The sequence below is a fragment of the Ictalurus punctatus genome, chromosome 2 (genome assembly GCF_001660625.3).
Source record: "Ictalurus punctatus breed USDA103 chromosome 2, Coco_2.0, whole genome shotgun sequence".
Lineage (NCBI taxonomy): Eukaryota > Metazoa > Chordata > Actinopteri > Siluriformes > Ictaluridae > Ictalurus > Ictalurus punctatus.
In genome coordinates, this window is record NC_030417.2 from 25,415,370 (window position 1) to 25,427,146 (window position 11,777).

An 11,777-nucleotide genomic window follows, 5' to 3' on the forward strand; every position below is an offset into this window, starting at 1 on the left:
CACAAATGAACCAGTTCAAAAGTTTACACACCCTTGATTCTTAATACTGTGCGTTGTTACCTGGATGATCCACGACTGTTTTTTTTTTGTTTGTTTGTTTGTTTTTGTTTTTATTTGATAGTTGTTCATAAGTCCCTTGTTTGTCCTGAGCAGTTAAACTGAAAAATCCTCCTGGTCCTGCATATTATTTGCTTTTCCAGCCTCTTCTGCATAATTGACCCCTTTCCAACAGTGGCTATATGATGTTGAGCTCCATCTTTTCACTCTGAGGACAACTGAGGGTTTTGTACACAACTGTTGCAAAAGGTGCAAACATTCACTGATGCTCAAGAAAGCAGCATGATACATTAAGAGCTGGGGGGTGTAAACTTTTGAAAAAGAAAAAAGATAATACACAATCACCCATTCACTGTTGCATGATAAACCCCGACAGGGGTTGGACGCGTCAACATTTTATTCAGTAAATATATTTCCAAATGAGGCTATTCACATGAAATATTCACCAGACATCAGTATTAACTCAAGAAATCTGGAAATATAAGGAATTTGCACCATTAAATTCCATAAATAAAGCCATGTGTAATAAAGTCCAATGACACAGGAAAAAAGCATTGAACACACTAAGAAAAAGCAGTTCTCCAAGGCAAGGAACCAGCTGAAATCTGTAAGTAATTATACCCCCTATCTGTGCAAATTAATATCAGCTGGGTTAGTAAATCAATGGTCTGTAAAAAGACTTTTCGTTACCAAGGTGTCACACAAGAACTATCTCATGATGGGTAAAAGCAAAGAGCACTCCCAAGACCTTCACAACCTTATTGTTGTGAAACATACCGGTGCAATCAGATACAGATGAATCCTCCAGTAATCCAAACTTCTGAATCCTCCAGTAAGCGCCATTGGGGCCATTATCCCCAAGTAAAAGCAACATCACTCCATCATCAACCAGCCACGCACTGGAGCTCCTCGCAAGATTTCTGACCAGGGAGTCAGAATAATAGTCCGAAGAGTAGCCCAAGAGCCCAGGACCATTCAGAAAGGGCTCCAGAAACACTTGGGGGAGCAGGTGCCATCATCACAAAGAAAACAATAGGCTAAAGAAAAGGCATATCGAAGCTCGTTTAAAGTTTGCTACAAATCATTTGGACAAGCCTATGAAAGACTGAGAGAGTGTAGTCTGGTCAGACGAGAACAAAATTGAACTTTTTGGCTGTCATACTACACACCATGTTTGGAGAAGAAATGGCACTGCACATCACCCTAAAAACACTACACCAACAGTCAAGTTTGGAGGTAGAAGCATCATGGTGTGGAGCTGTTTTTCCATCGCATGGTACTGGCAGACTTCATATAATTGAAGGAACAATGAACGGAGCCCTTTACCAGAAGATTCTTGAGAAGAATCTGCTGCCATCCACCAGGATGATGAAGATGAGATGTGTGTGGACCTTCCAGCAGGACAACGATCCAAAGCATACAGCAAAGGAAACTCTCAATTGGTTTCAGAGAAAATAAATCAAGGTGTTAGAATGGCCCAGTCAATCACCTGACTTGAATCCAATTGAACAAGATTAAAGACAGTGTGTTTAGAAGAATGGGCCAAAATCCCACCTGAATACTGCGGCCTATTAATTTCTTCATACAGGAAGTGTCTTGAAGCCGTCATTACAAACAAAGGCTTCTCCATTAAGCATTAAATAAATTTCAGTTAGCGTGTTCAATACTTTTTTCCTGTGTCATTCCGCTTTATTACACATAACTTCATTTATGGACTTTAATGTTTTTTTTATTTTTATTCTTTATATTTTCGGATTTCTTGAGTTAATACTGATGTCTGGTGAAATTTTCATGTGAATAGCCTCATTGGAAATGTATTTGTTAAAAAAAACGTCCAATACTTATTTCCCCCACTGTATATGGGGGGGGAAATGAAAAATAACTCAATTAATTGAATTTATTCAAGTCAAAAACTTTAAACATCACTGAATCAACATCAATACATTAGGTTACAGCAACAAAAGATCAGGTTGAAATAGTACCTTAAGGTAAAGTTTGCAGCTTACTACCTTTTAATAGTGTATTTTTTTTTTCCATAGTGCGCATTTTTGTCACTGAATGTTTTATTAAAGTGAATGGTGAGTGTATATAAAACCCTGTGTGTATTACAGGAACTCATAAACTTTGTGAGCTTGTTGCACTACTGAACTAGAATATGTCCTTCCTTCCATGCAGTAATGGTGTTTTTTAACAAATTTGCCCCATTCAGTTTGACCATTAAATTATACTAAACAATCCATGATGAAGCTGGGCGTTTTTTTTTCTTGGTTGGTTTGCTTTAATTCCACAGAGACTTGTGCCACTTGCACTGGCTGTTAGCTAACATGCTCGAACACAGACACACATGCAAACCCAAAGGCGTGTATTTGCAAAGTTGTCAAGGACCTTCAAAGCATTTGTTGAAACCGCCCCATTGAAATCTTCAAATCTTTTAAATTGTTCCCCTGCACAAACTGCCCTAGGGTTTATTTTACATCTTTGATACTTAACTCTTAAAATAAATACATAAATTACCTTAAGTAGAAAGACTTCTCTATAAATACAAGTGATAAAGACTTGATGCCTGGATTACAGTCCTAAGAATGCAAAATCCAAATGAACTCTTAATGACAGTTCTACACAAAGTGCTGATTAGCACTGAATGGTGCATTCTAAGTGATAAAATTATGCTTTCACCCAGGCTGTGTTTTACAAAAACAAGCAACTGTGCATGCAGTGTGCTCCTTGGGTGTGTGTGTGTGTACAGTCTCTGAAAATGAGGTATGGACATTTCAATGCAGCTGTTTTTCAGACTATAGCCTTCCAAAGTTTTAGGCTTTTTCAAAACGAAAATAAATAAATAAACCAAATTCATAGTGAACATCCATAACATGAGTCAGAATCCATGCAGTCAGGTTTAATATGGGCAAATTCATAGTGATAAACCAGAAAGCATGCTGGAATTAAAATCGCAAGAGAACACAGTACTCTGCAAAAACTAGGAATTGCAGGAGGAAAAACTAGGAGGAAAGCAAAATGTCTGAACCAAGGAAGACACAGCTTAGATGTCTGAGATAAACACACAAGATTTCACAAGCATATGAGGATACGCAAAGAGCTTAAATTGGTGGTGTCACAACCAATCACACATGGAACAGGAAACACTGACCACATAGAGTTAGAAACTGAAAAGGGACAGATATGGTAGTGAACTGTGGTAAGCAGCAAGGTCAAAAAATGGATGGATGTTAGTTAGTTAGTCACATTTATATAGCACTTTTCTAGACACTCATAGCGCTTTACATAGTAGGGGGGGGGGGTTCTCCTAAACCACCACTAGTGTGTAGCATCCACCCACCAGAATGCCCACCATACACTAGCTATTAGTAGAGAGTAGAGATTGATGTTGCCAATTCAGAGAGGGGGATTATTAGGGGGAATTTCACCAGGACACAGTGGTATAACCCTACTCTTTTCACTAAGTGTCCTGGGATATTTAATGACCACAGAGAGTCAGGACCTCAGTTTAAGGTCTCATTCGAAAGACAGTGCTGTTTTTACAGTCTAGGGTCCCTGTCACTATACTGGGGCATTAGGCCCCACACAGACCACAGGGTGAGCGCCCCCTGCTGGTCTCAATAATACCATTTCCAGCAGCAAACTTAGTTTTCCCCAGGAGGTCTCCCATCCAAGTACTGTCCAGGCTCAACCCTGCTTAGTTTCAGTGGCACACCAGAATGAGAACTGCAGTGAGATATGGCTCTGGCTAATGTAACATTAATGGGGTATTAATCTACAACAAGAACCACAAATTCAGTTTGTTCCAGTTTTCACCATTTCTTGTTGATTAAGTGGTGTTTTGCCCCAGTTTATTTAAAATTTTGCCCCAGTTTAACCCAGCGGGAGCCATGGTAGCTTAGTGGTTAGCTCGTTTGCCTCACACCTCCAGGGTGGGGGTTAAAATCCTGCCACTACCCTGTGTGTGTAGAGTCTATGTGTGCGGATGTTCTCCCTGTGCTTCAGGGAGAACATCCAAGTATTCAGGAATACTTGGGATGTTCAGGGAGAACATCCAAGTATTCCAGTTTCCTCCCCAGTCCACAGACGCGTTGTACGCTGATTGGCATTTCCAGATTGTCCGTAGTGTGTGAATGTGTGCACGATTGTGCTCTGTGATGGGTTGGCACTCCATCCAGGGTGCCTTGAGTTCCCTGGGATAGGATCCAGGTTCCCCTGTGACCCTGTGCAGGATAAGTGGTATGGAAAATCTGCGGTTGGGTTTAACTCCGAAGCCACACATCAGATTAGGGCTGAATCCCAAATGGTTCATTACTATATAAAATAATAATAATGTACGTGAATAAATGTATACTGATGATTTGATAGATCGGTTAAAACTTACTAACGTTTATGAAAACACGCCTATGAGAAGCCTTTCCAGAACTTTAAATGTATTGAGCCATTTCTTATTGTTTGCCCATTGTGGCAGTGTATTTACCAGAGGCGGCCGGCAGGGGGTAGAGTAAACACACCACCGTTTCTCCAGAGGAAGCGGAAATGTTCTCGCTCAATCCAGCAGCATAACAAGCGTCTAGTGAAAAGCCCCGTCTCGGCGAAACGTCCCTCCTTTAACCCGTTTATTGGAGAAATAAGCGCAACAAATTGAATATTACTCAAAGTTGGATTTTACGTGAAGTGAAAGAAGAGTTGAAGGTTCTTCATAAGTGTGAGTATAACCCGTTTTAAAGGTCTTTAAAATCGACAAAACTGCCGAAGCACGAAATGTTTCCTCCACGCCTCGGCTCAACTAGCTAGCGTCGAGTTAGCAAAACAAGCTTGTTCTACCATTACGAAGTCCGGCTGTTAGCCAGCTCCTGTAGCTGCGCGGTTTGTTTCCTGAAATCTTACAACACTTACTATTTCACTGCTTATGGCTAGAGTTCAATTAACTCTGATGGAGTCAGTATACTCATGGTTTAGTTGTGTTTTCTCAGGCGTTTCTTGCTGCTCGCCGCGTTAGCAGAGTTAGCATGAACGCTTTAAACGCGTCGAGATTGGTAGAGGCTGGTATCTGTGCTGTTTGGCAAAACTCTCACAGCTTATTTCGGGGTTTTTATATACAAGTACATCTTTTTATTAGTTCATTTGCATGTCTGTGTGTGCATTTTGCTGGACAAAAACCTCAAGTTTCAGGGATTTATTTCCTAATCGTTACTCCGGTACTGTTGTCTATAGCTGCTGTGATGATGAACGACCAGAGAAGCTTCCAGACAGCTCTCCAAACCAGCCCAGTGTCGTTATAGTTATATTTATCATTAGCAAACCGGTTTAACTACATTTCTAAGGTCATATTCAGAGTTATTATTATTATTATTATTATTTATTATTATTATTGTTATTATTATTAACGCCACGTACTTATTTTAATGGGCGCACGATAAAATGTTTTGATAAGAGGTGTATCGTGTAAAGCGGTGAAACTGTCAGCTGTTTCCGGTAAATGAGGACCAAATATATTTTTAAAAAATAAATAAATACATTCTTCAGAAGTATAGACAACCGTATAAGTCGTGAGTTTTTTTTAATTATTTTATTAAGCTTAAATTCTAATCGGTAAAAGTTAGCTGTGCTAGTTTATTTCATAGTCTGTATATATAAACATTCTCTCTCTTATGCACTTTAATTGCTAAATACTCGCCTCGCCATGTCGTCATCGCGTTTTCTTTTCCGGGGGGGGGGGCTGTAAAATGCTGCTCGGCCATTGGCCCAGCGCCAGCCTGCGCATAGCCAATAGGATTGTACCTGCTGGTTTTTTGCCCCGTTATTGGGGAGCGTCTGTGTATGCGGCTCTCTGATTGGTCGCTTTTCAGTGCTCGGTCGACGCAGTTGGTCGCTGGAAACGTCAAATACGCGGATTTCCTTCCTCTGTAGGGGAGTGTTGGATTTTTTTTTTTTATTACGCCTCCTATCGTGGGCGCGGTCCATTGAGCGATCTGGATTGATTGTGAGTCTGTGCGGTTCCAGGCTCGATGGTGAACAGGGCTTTTTGCAGCCGGGGTTGGTTTTTATGCCTTTGGTTTGTTTGCAGGAGCTTCACCGGGTCCTTTATGTGAGAGGACCGTGCTGGAGAGAAACCGGGACAGAGACTGGCGGAGAGACACCGGGAGCTGCAGAGATTTGTGTCCTGGACCAGTGTTTAGAAAGTCGAGACATCGTCTCCTTCATCTGACCACAGGAAATAAACTCAGGGGGGAAAGAACTCGGTCGAGACGTTTTCCACGTGCTTTGGTGTAGACACACGCAGGTGTTCGAGCTGAATCATGGAAGCCATTGCCAAGTATGATTTCAAAGCCACTGCTGATGACGAGCTGAGTTTTAAACGAGGAGAGATCCTAAAGGTAATGATGCCGTCTTTCATCTCCGATACTTAAAGTGCAAGTTAAACACTCCCCAAGCACTACTGAAATCTTCAAGAGCATCCTTAAATACTTTCGTCTAACTTCTGAACCAGTTACCCGAAAGCTGTTGCTTATGAAAGTTTAGATCGAATTCAGCGAAGCTGAATTCCTGAATCTGACTGGTCAAGAGGTGTTGATTGATTGATTGATTGATTGATTGATTGATTGATTTCCTTCAACAGGATAACCGGCTGTAACTTGAATGATGTTTCTATTGAAGTGCTTATCCTAATACATTTTCAATTCTACAGTAAGAACTCATTCATGAGGACTAGGAGGCTCCACGTAAATGTAAAGATAATAATAAAAAGATGAAGTGTTGATTAACAAAGAAAAATGTCTGCTGATATGATGGGCTTTTTTTTTTTGGAAAGTAGCTATTTAATATTTTATTGAAGGATTCTACGGTCTCGGCACTTTCGTAACAGTAACTTTTCCGCCACGGAAGAGTCTTCAGGACAGATGACTATGCACTTTGCTGTTTCTTGGTAAAATGACAAGCTGCTTATTAACTTCCAGAGAAAGAAATAGATAGAAGAGGGGGGCGAGGGAACAACTGTTTATAGCTGCACCATCTGAAGCAATAACAGGAACTCACTTTCTTGCAAGACAGTCCACAGAATGAAATGTAGTTAGAAATGGTTAAAAATGTGATGCTGTCGATGAATGATTTTAAAATTGTTGGCGGTCACTGTGGTGCAAGACGAATAAAAACGTCAGGATGTGCTGTTCTAGCAAAGTAGTAATTCAGGACAGGCTAGATGCGAAGCCTGTCCCGCAATGTTTTCCTTAGTTATAAACAGTAGATTATTTTGTTCCGGAATCGGAATTTTGACATCGGGGTATTTCCTTATCAGCAAAAAAAAATCTAATGCATGGATACATGTGCATACTCTGATACATGTCCTGAGTGAAGGATCTTGTTAGACTTTCGTGTTCAACAAGTGGCTTTGTTTCGAGAATTTAGCTTCAAGGAGACTGTGTTTGTGTTCTTAAGGAAAAGCTTCATTTAATTGAACATTATCCTTGAATAAGTTACATATTACAAGGTTGGATTTAATATTCTTTGCATTTCCTTATATTACTGCTGTGCCTTGGTGAAATTAAGGCAGTAAAAACTTTGAATAATATTGACACACCTTTAATTAGTCGTGGGCTTGCAGTGATTAAGATTTCATATATGTGAGATAATAATAATAATAATAATCTAGATAGAAATGGCTGTCTCTTTAGTTCTCTTTTCTGTTCTGTCTCATGATAAAATATTTCACAAAACACTATATATGTTGCTGTATTTAGGTTTGGCAATAAAGCATTACTGCTGTATTGAAAAGATGATGGGGGGAGAAAACAGGATTCAAATGATAGTTTTATATCTATAGAAATGCATTGATTGCATTTAAACACCAGCATCTGATCTTCAGTGGTGTAAAAGTGCTCTTTGAAAAATATATAGTTAAATCATTTATACATAATTCATATAATTCATATTGTTATATCGTCATATCCCTCGCATTTATTGAATTGCCGTTTCTGTTGAGCTGCACTTTGTCCTGCTTGTTCAGAAGCAGAAGCCCTGCCTCAAGACCGCGAGCCGTCTCCGTTTTCGGCCCAGGCCTCTGAGATTTAAATGCAATCATTATAATCCCTCTCGTCAGGCATCACGGGATCTATGATAAAGAGGACAACATAAGCACTCCTCGTATATCATGTACTTTATCTGTGTTCCGCTTGAATCGACAGCCTGATCTTTCTCGAGAGATGGTTTAGGATTAATGGCATCAACAGTTGACTTAGATTTATATTGCACTTTTTTTTTTCTTTTTCTTTTTTTTAAGTCATGGATGTGAAAGCGTAAGCAGGGCCACATAAATGCTTCAACGGGTTTTTAGAAATGTCACCTATCTTTTGATGGCAGTTCTGGAGTTTTTCCATGGTACTTGTATTATTTAATTTTTTTTTAAATCATGTGATCTTCCACTGCACAACTTTCATTTGGTCCACACACAGGAAAGAAGGACAGATGCTTTAGTAAGTCTGCAATGGCAATGTGTGGTTGTAAATCAAACCTGAAATTGAAACTTTATGAAATTATTGCATTTGCACTTTTGAAACCTGAAGGGGGAAAAACATTTTGGGGGAAATTTGATTTTTTTGGTGTCACACCTTCAGTTTTATGTAGAGATGGCATGACACCACTTTCTTTTCCAATACTAATATAGATACTGAAATTTTGACTATCAGCCAAAACCCATATCCGTTTTGTATTGTGTTCTTTCAAAACGACTAAATTTAAAAAAACATTTTAATGGAAGCATAGTTACACTCAACACAAAAATTACTTTAAAAATAATTACTATAAAGTATTAATGAGTCAGTCTTACCAAGAAAAAGCATTTAAGTATCTTTGTGTAATTATTTCCAGTTCCAACAATAGATTTCCTGTCCAATTCAGTTTTCAGGATCTGCTATCAGATGTGTTTTCTCTCATATATCTGATACCATTTTTTACAAATATTTTTTTCTGTACTCAGCCTGATGACGATCGGAACAGCTGTCTCTATTTTTAATCGAGTAAAATTGCTCTAGTTTTCAGATTAAACTAAACCTTAAAATAACTAAATGTCTAAAATATGCTTATAGCTATTGATCAAAGAGTGAAACTAAACTGATCTTAGCTGTTAAAACAGTGAAGAATGAACACTGAAAATGAGAAGGACATCTGCAGAATCCGCTTCTTATAAGTCTGACATCAAGCCATTTCCCGATCCAAGCACTCCTTCACATTCCAAAAGCAAATATTGACATTTATTGGACGTAAACAAAGATGGAAAAAACTCAACATGTGCCATCCGGGTATTGGAGGGATAGTGAAGTTAGGCTAGTTGACACATAATGATCTGCCACCCCCTGGCTAGCTACAGAAGTATCGTTGGTCTAATATATAAACACAGCACTGGCAGTGTCTTTTAGAAATATTAGGGTGAGCGTTAAATTGTTTTCAATATAGGTGCATGTTGAGGGTCACTCAGTGAGGTACAGCACTTGCGAGTGCCCAATCTGCAGAGATAAGTGCCGTCATATCATATATGGCAGCTTTATCGATTTGGGTGGAGAAAAAACGCGTCCTGAGCGGACGTGGTGTGCATGCAGAAGAGGGCAAAGACGTCAAAAACGGACAAAATTTCAGCCAAAGATTGTCAGAGATGACCCGTTTACAGCTGATGCTACTGGGTTTAATTATTTGCCTAACCTTTTGTGCTTTAAAGCTATTGTATTATGTGAAGATGAATCGTGTTTATCAAACGCTGCTAAAATACACTCACGGTGTGCTGTAGTACTCCTGAAAAATCATGATCCTAAGCTTTATAGTTTTTTTGGACTCAGATCTGTTCAAGCAACAAGGAACACAGTACTTCAGCATGTTAAATACAAGAGCGTCAGCCAACACAGTAGAAGCTTGGACCCGGAAACTGTATTATCGGAAGCTCTTTTCGTCACGACTTAACAATATAATTAATATAATACATTGAATCTCTCCATTAAAACGTGAAGTATAGCTCTAGCATTTTGATAATAATTAACGTCACCTGCTATAACCTCAGCTGATGGAAATATCTTTAGGATCAGGGGATTAGTTTTACCCTGTAGGACTGCTGCATCTTCTGTGGAATTTTTCCTCTTTGTTGTATATCTTGGTAAAAGGAAATATTTGACTGTGTAAATGTCAGGCCTTTTTATTACACCTTTTTTAATCCCAGTCTTCTGAGGCTTCTATGGAACTACATGTTCTGGGAAAAAGTGCTATAAAGTCACATTTGAAAAAAGTTTTACCATGTTGCCTAATGGCAAGAAACACCACAAAAGAGGAAGTCTGCTGTGTATGCTGCTATGAGTAGTGCAATTCAAACCAAAGATTGATGTTTGACAGCAGTTATGCTTAAGTTTATGAGAATCAAGCAAATGGCCTGATTGCACTTTTTTAAAACTAAAGCAATTGCACAACTCGTTGCATGGAGAAATGCTCGACGTTGTGTCTTCAGTCATTGTGAAGTTAGCTATAAGGTGAAATTATAAGACATTAGCTGTAAAATGAAATGCTTATAGACCTTTTTAGTTACAAAAACGGTGTTTGTTTTGTGCCAAAGCTATTAACCGTAATTACACGACCAGCAAGCAAATTATTAAACCTCATCTCTATCCGCCACATCTTAGTATGATTTCAACGTTGCCCTTTATTAAGAAAAGAACACACAGTCTTACCATTGAAGTAATTCAGTAAACATTTAAATACCCAACTGAAATGAGATCTCAAAACGAACACTTTTGCTCTTTAAAATTAATCCGAAGAGTTTTTATTAAACACTGTAGGCAGTACACAGTAAAAAGCGTAACTGATTGCTGTACACTCAGAGGTGTTAGAAACCACACATGTTGGTTTTCTCTCAACATGTCAATACTTATAGTTTATTACTATATAAACTTTTAACGTATACAAACGAGCATGTTAAATATGAATATAGACCTATTTGAGTTATTATGCATTCTCGAATATCTATTGTCTCTTCAGTAGAGCGTTGCCATTTGGTAATGAGAAGTGTTTGATCATTTTTCTATTATGTTCTCGAGGTTTCATGTTTACTCCCTTTGTCCCAAATGTCTGTATATTCCAAGGTTCAGCAAGGGCTGAAGCTTTTCACTGAAAGGGCAGTCGTTCCAGACCTGTTTTACATTTAATTCAACCTAACCCTCAGGGTTTGGTAAGAGTCTGAACACTCAAGCATGCTACATTTTTTATTTTTTATTTTTTTGCTCTCCAGCCTTTGAAGCGAGAGCGATTCAGTCAATAAAGTTTAGCCCCCAAGTATTATGGTCCTGTGGTTATGCGAATGACGTACTAAATCATGCCAGTGAGGGAAAACGCATTAGTGCTGTGGGTAACATGGCTGTGTCCTTGTTCCTGGGGGGGGAGAACATCTCATCCTTATTTCTCATACAGAAATATTTCTGCTTTGACCGCTTTTTTTCTTGGAATATACATATTCATTTTGCTTGCTTGTTTTTCTGTCAAAATCATTCAGGTTAGTCCTGTCTTTAAATATAAAGGCTTCATTCAGACTTGGTAATAACTAGGGCTTGTCACTGCTGATTATTTTGATAATGGATTAGTTGATTATTTCCTTTGGTTAATCATAAATAGTCTATCGTATGACATCTTAAAACGTTCTTGTACTGATGGTTGTTCTTCTTTTTTCTTTTTTTTCCACCTTAGATAAACGCGAC

The 11,777-nt window shown here is 38.8% G+C and overlaps 1 protein-coding gene across 1 annotated transcript in view; it reads left to right on the top strand.

Moving 5' to 3' along the window:
* Positions 1-4,598: 4,598 nt before the first annotated feature.
* grb2b (growth factor receptor-bound protein 2b) overlaps positions 4,599-11,777 on the top strand; it is a 35,496-nt gene continuing 28,317 nt past the window's right edge. The window contains exons 1-2 of the mRNA XM_017453427.3: positions 4,599-4,762; positions 6,125-6,434. Coding sequence (XP_017308916.1) covers positions 6,357-6,434 — 78 coding nt within the window. The 5' untranslated portion in view covers positions 4,599-4,762; positions 6,125-6,356. The remainder of the gene's footprint in view (positions 4,763-6,124; positions 6,435-11,777) is intronic.